Here is a 26972-nt window from a genome sequence, read left to right on the forward strand (position 1 = left end):
TTATTAGTAGTATTTAAATTCTTTTGTCGATTTATCATTTAAATTTTTCACTCAATGTTATTTTCATCTTAGAAGATAAATATTTGAAAAATTAAAATATTGCTTGAGAAAATTTAGTTTAAACTTGTTTTCTTTTTAAACATGGATTATAAACATTCCTTGCAAGAAGGTATTATGTTCAAAAACTATTAAGTTGTCCCTTTTGTATTTTTATTTGCAAATTTCATCAATATTTATGTTCTATTTTTGCCTCCATATTATGATGACATTTTATATTAAATAACGTTTCTGAATTTCTTACATTTTATTAACGCAAACAACTAATTAAGCATAAATAGTGAGTTTACTTTTACTCCTGAAATAAATTAAAGTAATGCTTTTAAGTCAAATTTTCTATGCTTAAGTTTTGTATTATGATTTTGCATTGCATGCGATTCCATTGTTTAAATTATTTTATAATGTTCTACGAGAGTTTAATTTTTTAATACCTTTTCTTTGCAATACAATAAAAATATTTTTTAAAAAAAATAGGGAATTAAAGTGAAAAACTTTATGCTCATCACTTTTGATAAACGTGGTGAATTTTAGGTGGTGATAGAAATCGAATGCATGCATATGGACCACAAATTTCATAGGCAAAAATAAATTAATTATCATTTTATATGATTTTATTCTTTTCAGACTTGTGCCTGCTCGTTTGTATGTGCCAGAAAGTGATCGAAGTTTCGATTTGTCATAAAAAAAATTACGATAAATTCTGTTAGCTAAGTTTGTAAGTGATTTTACGCATGTAATTAGAGAAATGTAGCTATTAAAAATGGGATAAAATTTTGTCTTGCGCGGTCACAGGATCGACATAAAAAGTTAAACAATGTAAAATAAGATTTAAAATTTTAAAAAAAATATATTAAAAAGAAACTTTTTCGAACGAACCGATTTTATTACCTTGGAAATTCATTAAATCATACTAAACAGTAGTGTGCTCATATGACGTAGGAAAATCAGCTGCTTTATTTCCATATCATATTTTTATTACGATTGGTAAAGATTTCTGAGAAGGAAAAAAAAATAAATAAAATATGTTGGCGCACAAAAAGCTATTTAAGCGAACAGGTATCGGTATTCAACGGCAAAATATTCAAGCCAATCATAAATCTTCGCCCATTTATTGTCGCACATTTTTATTGACTTAAAAAGGAAAAAAAATGGGGAAAAAAAGCAGCCAGCTGACTGTTAGGAAGGTAAAGTAAGACAAAGGCAGGAAATCGTCCACATTTGAATACGATCGGCGAATTCATGAATTCGTAATACTATGGTTCGAAATGGTCTTATTGGACGTTTTTTGATTGCCGACTTTGAATTTCGAAGATTGAGTTTCTCTCATTGTTGGAAGGCGCATCTTATATAGGCCACTAGAACTGCAACTGAAAACAATGGAGACACCCTGTTGCTCAATTTATGGCAGAGGTACCGTAGCTGTTCGAATTTTACGCCTGATAAAATTCGAATATCGGCCTCTTCGAGGTTGCTTATTATTCTTTTGTTGAGATTCCTTATCGAAAAGTGAAAGCAGACATAACACAGAAGTTAATGAAATAATATCTTATTGTTCAAGTTGCACTACATGTTTAATACCAATTGACAAATTTTTAAAATTTGAATACAATGCCCTAAAATTGAATTTATGTTTAAAATTTTTGGTATATTATGAAAATTGCTAAAAATAATTTCATGGCACATTCCGGAATTGTTAGATTGAATTACTACTGTAATTTTGATTAGACAACAGGTACCTTGAAATTTACTTAAATTCTTATACTATTAACAAACATTTAAAAAATTAGTTTGTAATTATTAATACTACAGTTAATTCGTGTTTAGCTTCATACCTGATTTATTATGTTCAATATTTAATCATCAATGCTATTTTGAAATCCTTTATTAGATTATATTATTATATGCATTTAAAGTGAAAGCAATTATACTTTTCTCTTCTATAACTTATCAGTTTTGCAAACGAATTGCTCGACTTTCAAAAAATTAAAATCGAAAACAAAGAACTTAGGAAAATTTATTAATTAAGAAAAGGAGTACAATTAGTAGGTAATAAATTTATTAATAAAAGAAACTGAGAATGATAATTAAAAATGAAGACGTTGAAAAATGTATTATTAAACCCTATATAATTCTATTCAAATATGAGTACTGTATTTTAAAGTAAGGCTGACAGAAAATATGTCGTGCAAAAAATACACACTGTAAAGCAAGACAGCTTTACTGTCTTTTTTTTTCTTATTGCAAACTAAAAAAAAAATGATTTTCAGCGCAATGAAAAGTTTCTAAACAAAAGAATAGAAGAAACAATTATATCTCAATCGAGGAAACACCTATTTTTAATTTAATTCCTAAACAAAACCATGGAAGGAATACTTGCTTTTTTATGTGAATGGACATCAGATCCTATTTAAATTCCTAAATAAATCCCTAGAGGGAATAAGTATTTCCTAATTGAGGAGATAACTATTTTCTGTTATCTCTGATTAAGAGTTTAAAAGTTATATTTTAGGCAAAAATGTTCCAATTTACGGCGCACTGATAATTTTTATGCCTATTGAAACAATGTATGTATATGAGGAAATAAAAAAATATTGTCAAAACTACCAGAATAAGGTAAAATTTGTCATGTCTCTGGCTCTATGGGAACACCAAAAAGCTCGATAATTTTTACCTTAGCGCTTTGGTAACGATTTTGGTAAAATCAACAATAAAATAAGATTTTATAATATTATAAAATTTCGTAAATTTAATAAAACTTGGTGACTTTATGATAATACTTTACGTCATGTCATAAAAATTATCTATTCGATTAAATTTACTTGTTAGTTTTGTATTTTTTACTAAATGTGATATAATTAATAAGAACGATAATTTTGAGAACCAGAATTTTCTGTAAACTATTTACACATAAACAAAAAATTATCCGAATAAATGGTTTAAATACCGTATATTTTGGTTTTTGATATCAAAATTATGGTACCCTTTTTCCAGAAATGTTATTACGATGCAGCATGGTAATTTTTACCTGAATTTTTGTGTGTGGGGGGGGGGTGTATTTCGCAAAAAAATTTTGTTGATGATTGAAAATAGTATTTTAAATTATGGTCAAAACAAGTTTTTTCTATTTCATTATTCTTGTTGTAGTATCAATTCAATTTCTTCGTGTGTGGCGTTTAAACTAATGGAATCGGATATCCATTATTATTATTATTATTATTCGATCTTCATGTGGCAACAAGGTGGCGTACCACTCCATGATTATCTGAGAATCTCCAGCGTCAATCCCGTTACATCACCACTCAAAGAGGTCCGTGACGCAATCATTACCCACAAATACTTTTCAAGAATCGTAATTGTCAACGGAATCCTTTTGGAATAAAAAGAAAAGAAAATCATTATTCAGTCTTTTTCATCTGGGCAGATCGTGAACTGCAAGTTTCGTTGTGGTCCATCCCAGTCAATATTCCTAATGATGTTTAATGATGGCGTGTATGTCATCAAGCGAGGTTGAAAACAGAAAAGATTTTCTGGCATTGTCGTCACCTTTTCTACAGAAAGCCCCCTTCTCCTTTCTAGATGAATTGTTAATACCTCAAAATGCAATTTAGTAATCAACCGTATCGAGAATTTTTTTTTTCTTTTACTGTACTGGAAGAGCGTTTTTAAAAGGCATATGGAATTGTTATGGCTCTCGTGATATAGCTATTTTAAATATTGTTTGTAGGGACTTAATACTCTTTTTGCTAAATTATATTTTTAGGACGATGCCCACTTTTACTTTTATGTTGCATGTATTATAAGGTGGATGAGGAAAAAAAATGGAAAAAAAAAAATCCATAAAACTAATAACTTCGGAAAAAAAGCATCACTTTAATCATGAATTTAATAACCGATTCAATTCAGACAGTTGAACCAGGATTTAATGTAATTAAATATTTATTCGGTGTACATGGAATTGTTTTAGCTCTCGTGATTTAGCTATTTTAAATATTGTTTGTAGGAACTTAATACTCTTTTTGCTAAATGTAAATTATATTTTTAGGGTGATTCCCATTTTCGTCTTTGTGATGTATGGGGGCCTAAAAAATTGTAAAGAAGATAGGGAAAAAAAAGTCTCCGAAACAAAATGCCCTGGAGAAAAAAGTTTAACTTGAGTGACAGTATGAATTAGTTAATCAATTCAATTCGGACAGTTAAACCAAAATTTCACGTAATTAAATAGTTAATCAAATTAAATTGAATTTTTTTTTAAAACAAAGGATTGATACATAATTTGAAGTTTACAGTAAAGAACTTTCACTACTTCATACTAGTTAACAAAATGATTAGAATTCTTAAGTAGTTCCATAATTACACTTATTGTAAAGTGATAAAGATAATACAACTAATGCTTTTTCAACAAGTTATAATTATTTTCAAAATTACATTAAGTTTAAATATTTTATTTTTTCTTAATATTTTTAAGTTTTCAAAAGATTAAGCCTCTGAGAGACTACTGTTAATTAATTTAATTGAAACATTAATTGCAATAATACTATTATACATAAATTATATTTAAAAAAATGTAAAGTATTAAAAATTCATTTTATTCAACTTAAAATTAAATTTTGTGTCTTTGCTAATTTTTTAAAAAAAAAGATTTAATAACGCTCGAATAATTATTTTTAAATTATATAAAATTCGAGTTCCACGACCCGAATCAAATCGGGAGTTAAATATATGTAATTACTAATAAGGTGCCTTTTTCCAGTCCTTTTTTCTCCACAATTCGAGTTGTATTCATTATGAAATAGAGAAGCAGTTACACGAGCTAATTGTAATTTTTTTTTGTTCCAAACTTTTTCCTTAAACATGACAAATAAAATCTGGTTTTTGTTAGTTAAACAAAAAGTTAAACGAAATTCATAGCTTGCTTTATGTTTATAAAGCAAGCTCACTATTGAAAGTTAAAAATACATTTATAATTATACTTACTATGAGAACGATACTAGATCACAACGGATAACACAGTGAATACAGAGGTCATTAAAACTGTTACAAATAAAAATAAAAATTATATTATTTTGTATTACAAATTGTTATAAAACTTTTCATTACTTAAATTATACTATTTATAACGTCATCGACAAGCTATGCAATATTTGAAGGATATAAAATTTTATAGTGAAATCTTTGACATCCTTAGCAGCTTCAAACCGTTAAAACATATAATGTACCATTTTTAAATGATTCTAATTATTCTTCCTTTTTTTTAATCATGTTTTTTTATTCTGTTTTACAGTTATTTCTATATAACTTTAAAAATTGTCTAAAATGATTTTATTTATTTTTTCACGAGAAATTCAAAGGTAGTTTAATAAAAAAATTTAAAGCGATTCAGTATTGAAAATTTAAATATTAAATAAAAATAAATTCAATTAAAAACAAGAAACTTTTCTTCAATTTTTTTCCCTCATAAATATGAAGCTTTATAAAAATATCATTACTACCCCAATAAAAAAATAGAAAATGTTTTAAAGCTAAAAAAAACTATTACTGTCAACAGTATAACACTGTTATATATTAAAATTAAAAACGAAAATTTTTTTCCCGTAAAATATATATTCCGTTTGGTGGGTTAATAAAAAAAAATTGCAACAAAAAAGTACAATAGGTTTCATCCTTAAAAGCAACCTTATAACAATTTGTTCGCCGAAAAGGTTATTAGAAAGCAATAAACTCAGACTATTTTTTTTTTATTTTTTATTTTCTTCGATTATTACCTATTTTTTCTCTCCGATTTTTTCTAAAAACCATGACCTTTATGAACAGGTCCCCAACAGGATATAACGACTAATGCTCATTAGTTAGTTGGGTCCCCCTACTTTAATATCTATTTACATGTTACTTCATGAGGGATAAAAAAAAAAGAATTCGATACGAAAAAAAAGTTCTGTTAAACACTTATTCCATTTGATTTTCTTTTATTTTGTAAGGTATCTTTTATTTAACATCACGAGTTTCTCATAAAATATCACCCCTCCTGTTAGGCACTCACCCCTCCCCTACTTTTTATCGCGTCGGGTTTTATTCTTTTGTTCGATCTTGAGTTTCATGACTGATTTTTGGTTAAGTTTCATTAAAGGGTTTGCATATTGTTCGTTAAAAGTAAAATGAAATTTTAATCTATGGGTAAAATTAACGGATGAATTTCTGGCATAAATAATAATAAATATTTCTTGAAGTTATGATTCGATTTAAAGGAGATTGTTTAATTAATTGTTAAAATGTTTGTATTTTCGTAATGAGCATTGATAGTTTAACTCAAATGCTGTTTTCTTGCGTCTTTAAAATTATTTCGTGGCTACATATTTGAAAAATGTTCTTTTAAACCTGCGTCAGGGAGACGCAGTCGCTTAAGACGTTGTTCGCACCACTTGTTGGAGGGCTGGGGGTGGTGAGTTCGATCCTGGCAACTGACAAAACATCCGGCGTGTATGAGCAGCAAGGTGCTAGGTGGTGGCTGAAAGCGTTGTTGTTGGCTGTGGTGGGAAAATTAGGAGAGAGTCTTATCAGTTCAGGTGCTGTCCACGTCGTCCGACCGGGTTCAAAATTACGTGGCATTCCTATCTTGGCCATTTAATGATAGAGCCCTGAAAAATGGGGCTATGCGCTTGATCATGGTTGGCTGATTGTGATGTTCTTTTAAATATATGATATATTTTGTTTGAATAGAAAAATTAAAAAAAAAATTCATGCGTCTTAAATAATTTTGAGTAACATATTTGAAAATTAATCTTTTAAAAATTGAATATTTACAATAAATAGTTTGGAGTTTTGCAATGAGTATAGGAATATGATTTGCTGATATAGTCTGATATGATTTGCATAATACGATTTAAATCTTTATTTTTTTTGTCTCTTGGTTACATATCTAATAAATAGTTTTTTAATTATTTGATAAAATATTAAACTTTCAAAAAATTACAAAATGCTTATATACAATACATTGAAAACTAATTATGCTAAAAAAAATTTGATTTGTTAGAAGAAACTTTGATAATTAAGTCATGTTTAAAATTGCTAGACAAGAATTATGAAGTACTTAAATTGCATACACCAGTTAAGATAATTCGCCTTTTTCAAACTATTAATTTTCAAATATTAATCTATGTTTTTATTATCTATGCATTTTCCTTTTTAATAACACACTTACAAAAAAAATGTTTTTTTAATCGTCGGTCAGTTTTTTAATTGCTGTCATACCTTTTAACTCTATTAAAATTTCTTGATAAAGCCGTCTGCAATTATATTCAACACTTTATTAGTTTTCGAATCGAAATTCACCAATTTATTCGAAAATTAGCAGCTAATTAGAACTCACTCTAGATAGAATTATTATAGCATAGAGACATATATATGAATCCGATGCAAATAGAGCAGAGTGTAGCAGCACAAAAGTTTGAAAGCACGGCATATTAGATTCTCAAATGCAAAATCATTTTAGTTCCATATCGATTTAACTAATTTTGCAACTGAATACTCCGAACAGAGTGAAATCGTTGAATGTAACATATCTATTGATTTTGAATAATTTCTGCATTTAGAGGGAAGTTGTTCAAATCATCAGACAGAAATGTGGCTTCCCCAATAGCATTTCATTAAAGTGGCTTACATATTAATAACTTGTATCTAAATGATATTCTGAAATATTGGATCGTTTATATACTCGATATTTCTACTGTACGCGGTTTTGTGGAATAATATTGGACTTGAATATATTTGAATGCTCGATAATTTAACGACACTGAGAATTGCTAATATTTCATCATTAACCATGAAGTTGAAATTCCAGTTATGTAGGCAATATTATCTGTTGGTTTGATTTCGGCCAGGTTTAGTCTATGAATTGTATATTTTCTATTTTGTGCCTTTTAAAACATTGTATCTGTTTGGTTACATTTAAAAAAGTAAATCAGTAAAAAAGGTTAGGAGACAACTTTACAATCTACCTTGTTTTGTTTTTAATTGTTTAAGAAATTATATGACTTTCTCTTTTCTTTTTTTTAAAGCTCTATTTGTAATTTACAAGCACAAAGAAATATTGTAGTATATTTACCTTAAATTAATTTACAATACGAAAAGTATTATTGCTCAGTTTCGATATTGATGCGATTCATATGTGCTTAGCCTGTAAATTTTGTGTTTTCTTTCTTTAAAAAATTTATTTAAAAAAAACTTTTTTTAAAAGGAAATATTTTTTTGTTTCCCATCTTGCTCTATTTTTTTTTACTCTTGTAAGAAAAAATAATGAATTTATAATAGTTTTTTTTCCTTTATAAAAGCAATTGCGGTAATTGTCATAATACAAATAAATGCTGTATTGGGTATAGATTATGTTTTTTATATTAATTTGTAATAAAATAAATCTGTATTCCTTTTGGTTTTTTGTGAAGGTTTTCTGGGTTCCAAAAAAGAACAGTTTTTGAAAGACATTGCTGACTATTCTTTGTATTTTTTTACAAAATGGGTGGTAATAAGAACCATAATTTTGAAAACCAGAATTTCCGGTAAACCGTCTCCATATGAACAGAAAAATTACCAAATGATTGGTTTAAATACCATATATTTTGATTTTATTATCCAGAATTATATTATATATTTTTTTTTACTAGAAATGTCATTACCCTACAGTACGTTAATTGCACCAGAATTTTTTTTCTTTGTGTATATTTTATTTGGTTTTTAAACGTTTGATTATTTATAAACTGTCTTAAAATTTGCCGTGTATAAAACTACAGCCTATTTTTTGTTTTGACTTAAGTAGTATTAGCAATAGGATTATTATGCTTTCCCTTTCTAATATAAATGTTTATTAAATTCTACTCCTCCTCCCTTTGATTACTTCATAGTTCACTAAATAGCATTTTTAAAATAATTGCAGCACGTCTAAACTTTTTCCCCTTCGTTAAACACCGAAAAAAGTAAAAAGAAAATCATTCCAGAGTAACATTTGATCACATTTGCAATTCCTAGAAAGCATTGTCTCAAGAGATCTTTCCTGCGTTTCAAAAGCAATTAAGACAAGGATTCGCTTACGAATTAACCCCAAAGAGAAATTAATTTCCTCGCAAGGAAGCATAAATATCGAGTAAATGAAACGATTTAAATGAAAAAAAATTAACCGAATTCCCTTATTTCCCATTGTGTTTTTTCCTTCTTGGTCCCCTCCAAGAATCATTGATTTTCCCAATCACCCCATTCCGAAACATGTTAACGAGCTATTGTTTCTTCTTCTTCACTTTATTTCCTCCATGGATATTATTCTCAGCTCCACCCCAACGGTTAAGACAAAAAAGAAAATCCCAAATTAATACCTTCTCTGTAACCGTGACACACGATCCCTTGTCTTGGATCTGGATGAGTCGTGATCGTAGATCGCTAATCTGGATTTTATCAAGGTCGGACCCGGGTCCATATCCCATCGTCATTTGGTTACAGATTACTTCATTACAGAGCGCCTTTTTTAATTTACGCCTGTGCGGTAAATAGGGGTTATATCGGTCATTATGACTAAATGGGATTTTTCAGTAGCGCCTTGTATGTTCTTTTTTATTTGTTCTTATTGATTTTTTCTTCTTAGTGAATAAAGGCGCCCTGATACCGATTACTAAGACATGAACACACCGCTGTATTAGGAATCATGGATGGGACAGAATTTATTGGACAGCCGCCGAATAAGAGAATGTGTTTTGTTCATGGGTGGCCGTCGCATGTTAATGTGATCTTCTTTGTCGGCTTCTCTTTGTTGGAACTTTTTCCGGAATAATATTCCCCGACTAATGATTTTAGTAACGTTGTGGTCGAGAAATTGGAAAGGTTTCTGTATGTTTGGTGCTTTTTTTTTATTAAGCAAAAGGGTTATGATCTTTTCTTGGATACTATTTGAAATGGAAATTTCTCTTTATTATCGAATCTTTTGAATTTTCTGATGTACTTTCTTTGATATTTATTGATAATAGAACAGAGCAATTTACAAATTTAATAATTATTATTTGATTAATGTTTCAAAATTAATTATTCCGTTTAAGTATTAATATTTAAGACGGTAATATTATTTTATTTTTACTTTCTTTGATATTTATTGATAATAGAACAGAGCAATTTCCAAATTCAATAATTATTATCTGATTAATGTTAAAAATTAATTATTCCATTTTTTTTAAGTATTAATATTTAAGGCGGTTATATTATTTTATTTCCGAAAGATCAATATGCTTTTTATGGACTTATTTTTCTTTTTATTTCGTATAAATTTGTTTTATATGATATAGTAACTCGAAACTAAAGAAATAGCTTCGGTTTGTATCCGAAAATTTTAAAATAAGTCAATAAATAAAACGAAATGTATTTATGTCCCGTCTTATTATTCGTTGTTTCTTGGAATATTTATCATTGTCTCTTGTCTTATTGATAATAGTCCTTAGATATGAAATTATGATATTTTGGTCATCATTGCGTTGAATAATATTTTTGCTGCATTTTTACAAAAACATGATTTTGCCTAATTTGAACTTCGGGATTTCAAATCTGAAATTAGCTACAAATTTTTTTTTTAAAATAAAACTTTTAGTCTATTTTTTGTCGAAATGCACAAGTTTAAAAATGTTATATAAAACAGGGGGTCACATTGTTGCGGCAAATTTCTAGGGGAGTTAAGGCACACCATCAGAAGGAATCTTGCATGTAACTCCATGCCCGGAAAAGTCATCATACGCATCTAGGGACGCTTCTCCTAATATGAACTATTCCGAAGCACACGAAGAAGCAGTTGATAATTAGGAATGGCATTTTCAGGCATGGGTTCCTATGCAATTTTACTCTTGATGATGTGACCTCTCCGAGAATTTTGAGTAATTATTAGTTTGCAAGATTTATGCGACCCCCGTTATTTATAATTTTTCGAACTTTTACGTTTAGAAAAAATTAGACTGAAAATTTCATTTACAAAAAACTGTTGCTTAGAAAAAGAAACCGATTGCAGATTTGAAATTAGAGATACAAAAGTATCTAAGATCTGTTAAAAATCTCCTGCAACAGGAAAGAAAAAATTGTTTCCTAGTGTTATCGCCGCTGGTTTTATTGGTTTATGGTTTATCAAATATTCTCTATTTCTAAGGATATTCTTCCCGTGTCCCTGTTTTCAATATTTTACAGCAAGTGCGAAAATCTAGTAGATCTCTAAAAAACATATAGACAAAAAAAAAAAACTTATATTTTTGTTGTTGAAGAGTTTACCTTATACTATTTGAGCATTGGCTCTTTATTATATATTCAGAGATTCTCCATTTTCAAGGATATTCTCGTTCAATATTCTCCATGCTCAGTATTTTGAATCAGGCGCGATAATCTCTAAATATAATTTAAAATACTATATCTCTATAATTATTTAATCATGAAAAGTTTTGAGTGATTATTACTTAAATATGTCATTGCATAACGATTCCGTAAAGCTTTGTTAGTTGTCAAAACCTATTCAAGTTTCGAACTAAAAAAATACCGTGTTTATTATTTTGCTTACAACCTTGAAAACTTGATATGGCTTATAACTGTTAACTCAAAGGTGTAATAAAAGTTGGTTTGGTAAAATAATTATTACCATTCTTCACATTCCACTGTTCAACAAGGACTTTTCGATGACACGTTACACATTGATTTTGTCTTCTACTTCTAGCCGAACATTCAATGAAAACTATTATATTCACTTATTATTAGCTTTACATTTCGGCCCTGAATACTAAAGCTATATACACCTGATCAAAATAAAATATTCTTTAAGAAAACAAAACCAGCGGAGAGACAAGAGAACTATAAAATATCACCATCATAAAATGTCAGTTTTGTGTTGGTAGAACCAGCAAACAGAAATCATCTGTGCTTGTTATATGTAAGAAGAAAAAAAAGATGTTAAAAATGCCATTCCGATGACTATGCCTCTCACCTCTCCTCCCTACCCCTTTTCATTCCAGACTTTCGCTCCGGACTTATACAGTGGTACGTTACAAACAAAAATGATAGAGAAAAATTCAACTACATCTACATAATTTATATCTCCCTTTAGCGCCAGGCAGCCTATAAAATCGAAACGATCGCCAACCAATCAAGAAAAGCCAAGAGTTCTACCAAAGTCGTAATCATTCGTCAAAATTCGAAAACAATCACTCCCAGAGGGCAAAAAAGCAAAATAGACGGGGGGGGGGGAGGGGACAGAGAGAAAACAAAAATCGAGATAATAAGCGAAAAGGAAGAAATGATGATAATAAAAAAAATCGGTCGTCTTAAACAATGATTTCGAGTGTTTGACAACCGAATGTCCTTGTGCAACTATTCGTTTTCCCATTGTTCTGTGAGATACGGTCCTATAGTCATATTTACGACCTAGCGTTCACTTTTTAAGATGGGACACGTACGATTACCTGTTTTGCATGCGACATATTAAAAAGGCATATTGAAAGAAGGTCTTCTTCCCCTCAATGATCAAGAGAATCATAAAAACCAAATCACTACTCCACCCCCCATTTCCCCATTGTCACATGATGCATTTCTAACGAATCATAAAAAAAGAGCTATTTCCTAAAATATAAAAAAAAAGCATAATAGTCTTTGGTAAAACTTTAAGCCGACACGTACAAATTTATAGTTGATTTCATATTTGTATGAATATTTATTAATGCCAAAGGACGGGAAAAAATATTTTTTTTCTTTATTGGTTGCAAACACTTAAACGATGAAAATGGAAATATTTTAATTTAATCAAAGTGTATTCGTCCCATTTCTTTTCAAATCAAATTATATTCATTAATTATAGATCGCTACTAAATGACAAAGCATCAGTGCACAAAAACTCGCAATGCTTGAAATTTAATTAAAAATCACCATTTTATTCGCTAATTATGAATCACTCAGAACTGTATCAGATCATAAAACCCATTACACAGATGTTTTATAATTAATAAAAATCAAATTTTATTGATTAGTTATGGATCACAAAATGGTGTTTTATATTCTAAACCACCTTCGTCCGCATTTATAATTAATATAAAATAACATTAAAAAATAACATTTTATAATTTTTCACAATTATAAAATGTTTTATATTTATTATAAATCAAATCATTTTCATTAATTATAGATAATCCAAGGCTCTTATAGATCTTAAGGCAACACTATTCATATTTTCACATTTTTTAAAAAAGATTTTTAGTTTAATGAAAACAGAATTCATTAGTTATAGATCTCAAAAAGCTGTTTTAGATCATTAAGCATTACTACATACATAAACTTTTACATGAATAAAATGTTATTTTTTCAGTTTAAAAAATTATATTCATTAATTTTTAACCCTAAAATGCTGCTTCAGATGAAATTCCATTATACAAACTTCTTTATTTGAAATTGTTTCAAAATTAGTTAAAACTAAATTTATGTTCATTAATTACAGACCACACAAATCCACTTTAGATATTGTGGCAGCATTACGCAAACTTTCAGGATTATGAATAAAAAATTTTGGAACTCATAAAAATATAATTATTTTCAAGAATTATAGACCAGACAAGGATGCTTAAATGCATCCTTGTCAAACTTTTTTTTTCAAAGCGTCAACTTATAAACTCAAAGCATCAACTATATTTTTTTTTCAAAAACATAGTAATTTTGATTCATATGTAAACTAAAGACAAGTATTTCAATTAATATTTAGCTAAGTTTTTAAGTTAATTTGTATATAACTGTGACGTCATCTTCGTACATTATATACATAGGAGAGCATTTGATGAGAACAGCTCGATTTCCATGCTGGAAGTAAGATGTTACGATATTGTGCTAGAAATTCCAGCAACTTGCAATGTACCTTAAAGAAAAGTTTGATCTAAAAATTTATATTTCGAATAAAAATGTGGCATTAATTTTTATAATCATCAAACGAAGATAATTTCTCTTTAACGAGAAAAAAATATTGCAGCTGTATAGCCAAAAACGCTTGTCATAAATTCCATTATTAACATTGATCATTAAAAAATTGAACCTAATTGATATAAAAAATTGAACCTAATGTATTGAAACTTTTATAATGACTCTGTCTGAAAGTTTTGTATATATCAATGATTATTGTTATATTTTATAATTTTTAAAGGCCATTTTGTTAGATTGTGCGAGTTTAGATTTAGCAATTGTTTAAAATTATTGATTAAAGTTCAGAGATTGTTTGCTGACCACAGTGTGGAAGTAAATATATTGTCAGTTGTAAACGGATCATGGGTTAGAGGCCCCTTGCCATCGGGCTAACCATGGCAGTTTTGGTGGGTTTTTTTCTCCATGTAACGCAAATTAGAGTTCCATCAAAAATTCCCCCACAAAGGCAACTTTCTCCAAAATTTGATCCAGGAGCTCAGTTGTCTTCTGAATTGGGTTCAAAATTACAAGACTACAGAGTTGAACATTAGTAGAAGTAAACCCAAATTTGGATGGCTATTCAACGATGGATTTAAAATAAATATAAAATAACATCAAACAGTATAAACACGAGAGCCTTTTCTTTGTTCATGAAGCAAAATATTGTTTAACTCATTCAGTAAAAATAACGATTTGCACTTTTAACTATATTTCATTCCAACAATACAAATTTTCTTCCAATAACTTTTCTGTCTAACTGATGTGTAGCAATAAAATCAATAATTAAATGCCAGTACGAAAACAAAATAGTTTAACCTATCATCGAAATTGAGCTTGTATTGTTTTTCATATGCGCTGCCATTGGCTGTTCAGACCTTACCATTCTTAACAAAAGCTAAAAAGAATGTAAAAATAAGCGTGGAAGATTAATTTGTTGACAAAACTGTATGTAGAAGTAGTAGATGTGTAATTTGCAAGAGAACGATGACGATAATAATATTAATAATAAAAAAAAAGTCCCAATTCATTGTTTCCTCTTAATAGACCACGGTCCAAAGATGCTGTTTCAGAATCCGTTGAGGACCTTGAAAAAACTCATTTCGATTTGTGCATTCTGAATAAATAGAACTCTGAGAACACAGAAATAAACGCGTGCTCAATCAATGTAGGGGGACTGCGCATGCAAATACTTTACGGCCAGAGGTGATGGATATTTACGTCAAACCAGAATTGAAATGAAAACTTCAACTCGCACGCTCAATTGTTCTCTAATGCGCTATTGGATTCGAAGAACACTTGCACCGGACTCATCTTTGCGTCACTTCTCTTCATGAATGCATTTTTTTTCCATCTTCATTCGAATGGTTATTCAACCGAAATATATTCTTTATGCAGTTTCGCAAATATGTTCATTTATTTATTTATTTTTTCTTTTCGTTTTATTCGGGGAGAAAGAGTGGGTGTTATTTTTAGAAAGTGTCCGTGTTTGAATCAACAGGTCGTGGAGTACAAAATGGTGCAGAACTCTATTATCTTCTTTCATTTCTGAAATCGTGATGAAATGTCCGGTTAACTCCGATGAATCAAGGTGGAAATAATAGAAATTTCTTTCAGTGGGATCGGGTAAAATGCCGCGCTTTGAGAGAAAGAAAAAGAAACTTAAACGCTGTCAGATTGTATTTTAAACGCTTTATTTAAATTGAGATCACGTGGGCATCTGAAGGAAAATATATCAATTTATGTTATTTGATTTGTTTATTTTCTAAATTTCATGCGAGGAGTTTTCTGTAAAAGTTTACTTATAGCTTATTTTCCTTGATTTATTTTTGTAGATTATACTACCTCTAAAATTTTTAAAAAGAAAAGAAAATATTTATATTGGTTTTAAAAGTACCACACGGCGAAAAAAATTCTGGTAAAATTACCTTGCTGTATACCAATGACATAAAAAATGGTATTAAAGCCATTTGATTGGTAATTTCTCCTTTCATAGGGAACGGTTTATCGAAAATTATGGTTTTCAAATTTATAGTTCTTGTTGCCACTTATTCAGTGAAAAATACGAAATTAAGCAGTAAATTTAATCGAGTAAAATGGCTTGTATGCCATGCTCTAAGATACCATGAAATAATTACCAAATTTCACCAAAGCTCTTCGGTTAAAATTACTGGGCCTTTTGGTGTTTCAATAGAGCCAGAAACATGGTAAATTTTACCATATTCTGATATTTTTGACCGCTCTTTTTTTCTCACTTCACTAGCAAGGAAATTTATTTTCATATTACAGCATAAATATTTCTATTGTCTGCATATGAATGCTGCGTGAATTTGTGCATAGTTACATTAAAAAGTAAGGCTAGTGGAAACCCTTGATATCGGATTGGATTATACTACTCTAAAATACTTCAAAGTTCCTAAACTACAAATTTTAAACCTTGTTATTCCACTTTATTTGGATCAAAGGAGAACCAGATTTCTTTGGGAAAGTTAATAATGATTGTTTAGAAACCTAATTTTCGTATGAATAGCCAGAAACTGAAACTTAGTTAAGTATTTAATTGAGGATCCAAAGCAATTAATTTATGGTGTGATCTCTTCAAATTCTTGCTACGTTAACTTTCTTTTCCTGTTTTATTTTAAGAATGAATTATGCATACAGAAAAAAAAAATAATGCATTTAAGTTCACTCAGAATACTGACCGTCTAATGGGACACATTAATTATTATATTATAGAAGCTATTTTGCCTACTGTTTATTCACATTGCCCCAAATTCAAACTCCAATATTTTTTTTTCCTTGCCAATTTGGGATCGATTCGAATATTGAAAAATAGAAAGAAGAAGAAAAAAGAAAGAAATGGAAATCGTCAGAGGCATGCGAAGTTTATAATACCCCATAAAGGGTGTTAAGAGACCGTCAATAACGATTTACTGTATTTTCCCAGCCTTGATTTCTTCATTCTCCTGTAACAGTGGCTTTCGTAATGAGTTATGCAGCTGGCCACTAAGTCTACTTGTCCGTGAAGATCAATAATCGGTAAACGACGTTGGTAATAGCCACTATGTATCATTTCGCTATAAAAAGCGAGTTTTTGAGATTATCGCTACTTTAACGCTCGTCCCCCCCCCCTTCCTTTAATATTTCTTTCTCTCTTCGAGTATCGTTCAAACCTCCCCTTTTATTCCATCCCATGTGCTACTATATTCTTTGTGCAGTCATGATTGGCTGAATCCCTTTTCCAACCCATTCTAACGATATCATTTTTGCCTCACCCCCTCCCTCTTGTACACCTTATGTTTCTTTAGCTATTATATTATCCCCCCCCCTTTCTGTACTCATGTACTCTCCGCAACTCAGTACTTGGGGGTGCAGAGCGGGTGATTCCAGCAGCCATTATGGTTGGTAATACCAATAAATCTGTCACCATTTTTGTAGTTGCTTAATTGGCAGGAAGAAGTTAATGGGAAGTTTTGTATGTGTGTTCTTTTCCTTCATCTCTACTCCTCTTTTCTCTCTGGAATCCCTCTCCATCCTCCCCCTGTGTTTGGTTTTCCGGGGGCATCCCTTCCTCCTACCCTCCATTCATTACTCAAATGGATTGAAAATTTTTTTAATCAATCGAATTGTTGTTGTAATCGAACGCTGCGACTGATTTCTCATAAATGAAATTATTCGTGAAAATGTATGAAATATTTTATCCTGTTCAGTCTATTTATTTTAATATGTCTAGTAAATTGTACATTATATTGATATAAATGTTGCATTAGTATCAGTTTCGAGTTTTAAAATAACTATTGCATCGATATCTGCTACCAAAATAGATAGTCAAAGAATATTTTATTTTTATCGAAAATGAAATATATGTGTTTATAATAATGTGTTATATCAAAAAAAGATAAAAGAATTAAACAAAGTTATTGCATAAGGAAGATCTTTAAAGAAATAAAATTTAAGAAAAAGCGTAATTATAAATACTCAGCTTTAGGATACCAAATGTTAGTTGTTCTGGATACAATATATGCTTCCAGAATAACTAAGATGTTTATGGTACGGAAAACCTCTTACAGTTAGCCCGATGTCAATAAACTGTTGGTCTATTTACCCGTTAAATGTTTCAAAATGTGCTTTGGTATGGACTGGTAGCAGTTCATAAAATAACTAGTCATTAGAATTTCAAACGTTGACCAATTGTGTTAGATATAAGAATTCCATTTTTGCACTTCAAAATTCTTAACAATTTATGGCACATTTAACTTTTTATGGTTTTTAACATTACATTGTTTTAAGAAACGTGATTTATTTTATATTGCGATATACATTTGAAATACATACGACGCGAAAATTATTAAAATTTAGAATTCAACATAGAGTTAGAAACAGTACAGTAAAATTGACAATATTTATTCGAAAACATTTCCACCCAGTGTGCCTATTAAAAACAACTCATTATATATAAGTATGTAATGCATATTTACTTCCAAAAATCGTTCTATGGGTTGAGTAGTAGACATCCTGATGCGTTTTTTATGCAATATTCATCAAAGAATCCGGGATTTGAGATATTAATGATGATTCGTTTCCTGTATAGGCTGAAGAGCCGCAACATTCGTTTGATCTAATTAAGATGAATTGTCAATCATATTTATTCATTGGATTGGTTTCTTACTGAACGAAGTATTTAATAGCAATTCTGTTTTTATTTAATTAATACGTGATGAATTTATTTATTTCCCAATTGATTTACAGCCATGTACATTTCTATGTAAATGGTATTCTATCCATATCGAATGCGAAATAACTTATTTGTCCTTGTTCTTATTTCATTTTGGAACAATTATGATATAAATGAGAAATCTTTATATAGTTTTATGTAAACATATCTATATACTCATGCTTTATTGTATAGTAGTTATGTAGAATTATTTTTCCTCGAAGAAACTCCCTTAAGCATACCTCGGAAAAATTTATTCATTAATTTTTGAAGAAATTTTAATGCTCTTTCATTATGTTAAAATTAAAATTTATTGTTATCAACAACAACAATTTAATTGCGCTGCATCCTGAGAATCCAACGGGCAGAACTCTTAACATTGTAATATAATAAGCGAAACTATCCACAAAACATCTCTCGATTTATTTATTTATTGTTAGGGAAATATAATATTTTGCTGTTTGGAAAAAATTTCGAACACGAAAAAAAATCACCATAAAAACCGGAGAAAACTAGAAAAGAAAAAAAAAAACATCAGAGAAAAGCACCAGAAAAAGCACTATTTTAATAATTTAATGGCCGATTTCATTCGGGTCGTTGAATACAAATTTAATGTAATTAAATATTTATTTGAAAGTAATTAGATGCTTTTTTAAAGCAAAAATAATTAACATACAAAGTTTATTTTGAAGTTTGCAAATAATTAAAAAAAATTAAGATTTTTTAAGTATTTTTTCAATTTTTTATTATTAAATAATATAATACTTTCAATAGAATTATTTTATGTAATCAATAAGCAAATAAATAGTCTTCAAAAGGTTACATTTGTGATAGTTAAATACATTAATAAAAATTATTTTAATACAATAAACAAAACACTAGTTAAAAAAGTATTAGTTGCATATTATTGCATTACAATATATTAAGTGTAATTCTTGAAATTTGGAAAAATTTTAGAGCTGCACAATAAGACAAAGCCGAATGAGAAAATTTTATCGTCTTTAACAGTTTGCTAAATAGTAGGAAGTGCAAAAAGTCCTTTTCTATAAGCTTTTAATTAATCCTTGTGCACTAATTAATTTTTAAAAAATGTCTTATCGTATTAAAATAAACATTTAATTACTTTAAATTCTTTATCAATGGCCCAAATCGAATCGGAAGTTAAATTCGTAAAAAAGTTAAAGTGGTGTCTTTTTGGTGCTTTTTAAGTGTTATTTTTCTAGTGCTATTATGGACTGCTCTTTTTAGTACTTATTTACCGGTACTTTTTTAAGGAGCTCTTTTTTTTTCCAGTTTACCAATATGACAAGGGTACAGGAAAGGAAGCATTAAAGGCAATTAATCCCTTACTCATGTATTAACAGCCACATAAACGCGATGAATTGGTAGTTTATCAATAATGATAAGATAATTTTTTTTAAAGGGTTATCATCTTTAGAAAATTTTCGAGTTTTAATCATTTTGTTGACTGCAATTACAAATGTATTTTTACCCCTACTTCAACATTCTTAAACAAATAGTGTAAGACACAAATCAATGTGACATTTCCGTGAAAGGAGAATTATCATGTGTACTATTTAAATGAATTGCGTTGAAATAAAGAATATTTACAACAGAATTTCTTATCTTTTCCAGAGGTGACAATCAAACTGTTGCGGGAAAAAATTAGAGAGTTATTAGAAAAAGACGAATCATCACAGGTAAGAATTGTTTTAATTTTAAATAATATTTCGCTTTTTTTTGTATATATATATTATACTAAAAAATTATTTATTTTTAAGTATAAGTAGGATTATAAAGTATAAAAAAAAGATTTTTTGTTCTTTTTAATAGTTTCCGTATAAAATATTTATCAGTTCTCTGAATATATATTTGAGTTTATGAATTTACGTATTTGACTCTTTCTTATTTATTCTTATAATAAATAAGAAGAATACTAAATACTTTCTAAATACTGAATTTAAAAATATCGTCGTATGCTACTATAAATAAGCTTAGAGCATGGTTCCAATATAAATTCTTGATTTAAACAAACTTTTAAAAATCACTTATTTTTTATTTATTACAAATAAAAAAAAATTTGTTCACCGAAAAATATCTCTGAAATCCGTTATTAAATCTTTTACGCAAGTCAATCCCTGTTTTCTTAAGATATTTGTCGAAATAAAATTAAAAAAATTATCATAAACTTAACATTGAAAACTAAACTTTACATTGTTTATGAATAAAATACTCATAAAAAATTGGTTAATGGTATATTACTAACAAAATCGTAATCCGCCATTTGGTAGAATACCTAAATATTACATGCAATGCTGTAAACTGACCGGTAAGGTACTAAAATATTAAAAATTTCACTCATTACCGAAGTATTTTATAGAATACCATGACAAATCGGTAAAATATGAAATACGCTGTACAGAATTCTGGATCAAACTAGGATAAAAAAAAATACAGGCACTCAGACTGCCAATATTTTTTACCGTAAAATCAATTTCTATCATGAAATTTTACGGAACAAAAATCTGATATTCTGTAATTCTTATACAGTAATATTTATGGTAAATCTTTAAATTAAATGAATATTACTATAAAAATTCCATTATAAAGTTTTACGGTAAAATAGATTTTACGGATGCTACACTCGGGTTGCCGTTACTTTTTTTTTTTACCGGAATTATGGTCCGGAATATTAGAGTTCAATAAAATGCCTAAGCATTTTAAAGGATGTTGGTATTTCATCCACTGCCGACAATATATAATAAGCCTCTTTAATGGCAGTCTCATAATTTTTTTTTAAAAAAACAACATTTCTATTTTTGAGGAATGAACGTTTTTTTGTTTGTTTGTAATAAAGATAATAAAAAACTTTTATTTTACCCTTTGTCTAAAAAGCATTTCTTATTGAAGAGAATGCCCTGGTATAATATGCAATCCCTAGTTAAGTATGTAATAATTCTATTTTTTACTTGTCTGACATTCAATCAAATGCCTAAATATTCAAAAGCTGGCGTTTTATACATTGCCAATAACATATATTTGACGTCGTTAGTGGGAGGAACGGGTTTTTATGGTCTTAACAATGATTATTAAATCCCCTTCAATTTTTCAAAAAAGAGAATTTCCTTGTATTGTTATCGATTTAAATTCGCCCATGTAAAAAGTAATAAAAAATGTAATCCTTTTGTAGATATTTAACAGATATAATAAAAAATTTTTTGTGTAGTTTACTTATTAAGAAAATTTTACTTAATTTATTTTAATTACAATAAAAAAATTTTGTGTATAGTTTACTTATTAAGAAAATTTTACTTAATTTACTTTAATTACAATAAAATTTTTTAATTAATTTACTTAATAATTTTCTTCATTAAATTACTTTTTATGTATAATTTTTTTTATGTATTATTTAATTTTCGTTGCTGTGTATTTTAAGTCAGTCTGCACCTAAAAAAAATTTTTGACACCTTCAATGCCCCCCTGTGCATTTCGCGATGGAACCTTCACAATATCAAACTGTGGAAACCACTTCAAAACTTCCGGCATGTTATTTTACAAACAAATAAACAAAACTCCGACTCTTGACACGTAGCTTTCGAAACTCTAGTTTTTTTTTTTAACTTTCATTTTGCTCAATAAATCAAAGGTACGAATGCTTATTTAGTGAAACAAACCGTTAATGAAGTAACGAAATACCCATTTCGAAAAAAAAAAAAAAAATGTTGCCAATGAGGTGAGGAAACGATAGCTTTCCCAGACTATCACTCTCTCATCCTGCCATAAATATCAGTCCTTGAAAAATCAAAACCGACAAGTCATCGATAATTGACGCCAAAGCTCATCTGCTGCTATAACGAGCAACGCTACACATTTCCTGGGAAACGCTCTTCGGGAAACAGTAAATTTCAGGACTGTCTCCCAACCTAGAGATGTCATCTCCCAAACTCTTCTCTTCTGTGGCTGGGCCTTCTTCGAAATAGATAGTTCCGTCAATTGGAAAATTTACAGTCTCGCGGACAGAATTCCAGAAAGATCGTGGTCATTTAATATCCAATTAACTGCGACTGTTTTGATGTATTCTCTTTGATGGATTGAAGAGGGGTGATGGGTATTTTTTTTTCTTCTTCTTTTCCCCTCGTCTTTAATGAGTGTTTTTTAAGGGAGTTAAGGACTTTTAAAGACCGGAAAAGGATTATTTATCTTTTTAAACTTTTTTTACCTCTTATGGTAATTGTCATCAATTGCAAATATAATCTGCCGTTTCAGCTCAATTTTTTCAAATCCTCTCCAGGAACCCTTATGCTTGTTAATTATCCTCATTATTACGATAATTTTTTTTTTTTATTTACATTGAAATTGTTATAAGAGCTAAACAAAAATAATTCTATTATTTACTTATTTGATGCGTTGTTATTTTACTTCACAATTCTTATTGCCAATTTGCTGTGGTGAGATTCTGCATGAATGTCTAACTTAATTGCGCTTTCATCGAATGAATATTTCTTCGAATTGTTAATTCCATCGATGTATATTCGTTTTTATGAACTCAAAAACAAATGTTGAATTCCAAAAAATAATGAGATGAATATTTATTTTCATGGAAATGTCTTGACTTTTTTTACTGTAACCTAAACATTAGTTAATTTCTAAATTATCAATTAACCTAAAAAAAGTTTTCAGATATTTATCGGTATTTAATTTAATATTTAAGTGGTAATGATGTTTTTGCTATATGTATTTTATTTTTACTCGTGTAAAGATTTTTCAGATATGCACTTCTTTATTGGTATATTAGTTTAGTATTTTTTTTTTCTCTCTCTTTTTTTTCTTTTTGGTTTCTCTCTTTTTTTTTTTGTAAAAATACTCTATTATACTGCGAATAATACCCATGTTTTTAAAGTCTCGGAAAAAGAGCCAGGGGGAAAAAGCACGGAAAATAAGTTATGAATTGCGAGGATCAATTACATGAAAGTGATAGCCGGTTTGATTTGAGCAGTTGATCAGTTTTAGCATTATATATATATATATCAGGTAACAATAGTCTCATAGGGAACTAATCTTGTGTTACGGTAAAAACATCAGTAAAATTTATGATGTTTCATTTTAATTCAATTTTTAAAAAATGCTCTTGTTGAAAATGTATTAATTCTATAATAGTATATCATAATACAATAAGCGTAATCATGGGAGTTAAGAAAATATTTAAAGATGCATGAAAATTTTAATAATTTTGTTAAACATTTTGAAATGCTAAATGTTCCTTTCGATGAAGTTTAAATTAGTCCTTGTATATTATATAATATTAAAAAAAATATTTAATATCATTACAATAAATATTTAGTTACATTGAATTCTTCGTATATGAATGGCATGGTGCTGTTTTTTTTTCTGTTTTTTTCCTCTTTCACACCTGATTTAAGTCTCAATAATTATAACTGCAGCTTTATTTTGATAACTTTTATTTTTTCATTAAAATATATCATCAGTATTAAACTCATAAAAATATTTATCCGTAAGATATTATTCATTTTAAGAAAAATGGTAAGATTTTGCTTTACATGAAAGAAAAATAAGCAGAACAATAGTTATTGTTTAGTGAGTTTGTCCCGTCTCTAACAAAGTTTACTTCCACTTTAAATAAATAAAAAAAAAGGCGACTAGGAGTGGAAGAAGGTTCTGAGTGCATTTGACCATAAACATTAAACACGTAATTTTAGAAAGTCTCTCTTTTGGTAGCAAATTATAACGTCAAGAATTGGAAAGCTAAGGCGCGAACAGTTTAAATAAGTGTTAGAAATTTATAGATTACGCCTATTGAAAGCTTGAGAAAAGGAAATAGGTATAAAGCTTAATCTTGGTTTTTGTTATTATCAATGTATCAATCTACAAAACTAACCAAGTCAAATTCACTCAAATGTCATTTAATGTTTATCCACTTAGCTCTTCATTATAAAAACATGAAGTGGAAGAACGTTCTAAGCTCAAATGTCATTTAGCTCATCGATAGAAAAACATATAATAGAAAAACATATAATAGAAGAACATGTTTGGCAAAATTTTAAAAAATTCTCAACCTTTTTAAGTTAAGAATCAAAGAATGTAAGAGATTTGTTCAATAGGAGGATTTCAATGGAATTATTTTTTAAACTCAGTTTCCTTATGTTCATTTGTAAGTGATATTAATATCTAATAACATTATTGGACAATATTGCATAAAAGTAAAAACGCGTAGTTAAATAAAATCATTTTAGTGCTATTTCGAAACTGTTACTTATCGTTAGGAAGGGGAAAAAATGGTGTTGCTCCTTCCTGCCATCTCAAATATTTACCGCCTTCTCTCTTATAATGAAACTTTGAGTAAATGGCTGTCATAGAGATTTTATAGAGAAACCATCCACCTACCTATATATTAATAAATATATTTATACGAGCCCATCCGGAAAATATTTCGCGAATCGCTGTTGTTGGGGAGAAGAGAAACATGACAATACCTTTCTGAACACGAAAAGGCATTAAAGGCAGAGCACAAAAAAAGGTATCGTTTTTGCTGGAGGCGTCCGTTTTGTGTGTTGCTTTGATTGGATTAGAGGCCGAGATTGGCGTGAAAATGGCGTGCAAATGGCCGATCGGAGGATAAAAATGCCCTTTTTCCACTGCGAAAAACCACCTTCTAGTAGAGAGTTAACTCCAACCATAGCATCTCGAGCGTCCAGGGGACAATCTACTTAAATAACTGATGAAGCTAGGCATACTGGCGAATCGCTATCAATAACTTCAATCCAGACAAGGAACTTCTTTTTTGAAAAATTCAACGCCGAAATAAATTCCAAAACCCTCTTCAACTACAAAGAAGAGGAAAATCCTAGAGAGAGAGAGAAAAAAAAACACCATATAGGGGCTATGTGATAGCCGGGCATATTTTTCATGGGCTCCAAAATGCCCGGGGCATGACCTGACACGCGATTTTTATTTATTTTTATTTGTTTTACTTCGGTAACAGCACTTACCGCCCTCTTCTTAAAACGAACCCTCTCTTTAGAGGGGTCTACTTACTACTACAGCTCTATCTGTAGATGTGGAGGATGGATATAAAATAAAAAATAAAATTCCGCAAATGTGCGCTTTTAGTGAATTTTTTATCGTCTGTTTTGGGGGGGGAGGTGTGGGGGGAAGGGCTCCCCTGGAATCGGTCTTCCATCAGGCCACTTGGGAGCAGTCAGAAGCATCTATGAAAAAGTAGACCATAACGGTGACGTCAGATGCTTGTAATTTGCACTTGAACTATGTGATGCCCAACGTATTGATATAAGACGTGCAGACAGCATTGATTAATGTAGTGAACAAGACCAATTTCATAGCTCTAAAAAAAAAAATGCACCTAAGTTGTTTTTCTAATTTTTCCGCGCAACGTTTGTGTATCTTATTATAATAAACATACACAAAGTTTATTGTATGTACCATGTGGAAAAAAGAGCTACGTTGAATAACTTTTGATCTTAATGACTGGATCTTCAAGTTCTAGAACTTAATCCTGATGGTTCGAGAAGGTGACCTCAAATATGCTAATTAAATAGTGCAGACGATATTTTAAATTACGAAATTTCAGAATAAACTCCGACTGTCTCTGAATAAACATACCTTTTTTTCTACAGATACGGATTTCTGACTCTTTAAAGTATAGGGGTAGCCGAAATCTGGGAAATATGATCCTAATAGTTTGGTCAGGAAAGCATTCCAAACTTTTAATTTTATCTTTTGCGTATTTCGCCATATTTTGAGAACTTTTTAAGCGAATTGAAATATTTTTGCACACAATTATAAAATTCGCTTATCCAAAAATAATTTCACGCAAAAAATAGCATTTTTTAAATATTTATTATTTTTCATTAGTTTATTTAACAATAGTCGAAAATATTTTGAATTCTAAGGTATACAATTTTTTTTACATCATGTTAAAGAATGTTATTTTACATAGTAAAATGCAAAATTTCAGCGAAATCGGATGAATAGCTCCTAAGAAATCGAATTTCTAAAAGAAATTCGTATGTTTCGTGAATACAAAGAATTTAGGGGAATCTTTGTAATCATTTCGCGAATAATTTTGAGCATTAATGAGTTGAGACGGTTTTATACATGGATATTTTGCACATGAGTGACATAAAGCTCCTTAGAAAAAATGTGTTCTACTAAAGCATTTTCAAGTAACATTTGTATTTATGTAAATTCGACCCGTTAAAAAACTAATTTACCCCTATTTCTTTTATCTGCAATT

At 29.2% G+C, this 26972-nt stretch overlaps 1 protein-coding gene across 4 annotated transcripts in view; it reads left to right on the forward strand.

The window, feature by feature from the left end:
- Window positions 1-26972, forward strand: part of LOC107451197 (homeobox protein cut-like 1) — a 579855-nt gene that overhangs the window by 500842 nt on the left and 52041 nt on the right. For all 4 annotated transcript variants that reach the window (XM_016067217.4, XM_071178710.2, XM_071178711.2 and 1 more), the window contains one exon: window positions 20336-20400. In XM_016067217.4, coding sequence (XP_015922703.4) covers window positions 20336-20400 — 65 coding nt within the window. The remainder of the gene's footprint in view (window positions 1-20335; window positions 20401-26972) is intronic.

This window comes from Parasteatoda tepidariorum, chromosome 6 (genome assembly GCF_982258835.1).
Source record: "Parasteatoda tepidariorum strain Cologne lab strain chromosome 6, Ptep-v5.0, whole genome shotgun sequence".
Lineage (NCBI taxonomy): Eukaryota > Metazoa > Arthropoda > Arachnida > Araneae > Theridiidae > Parasteatoda > Parasteatoda tepidariorum.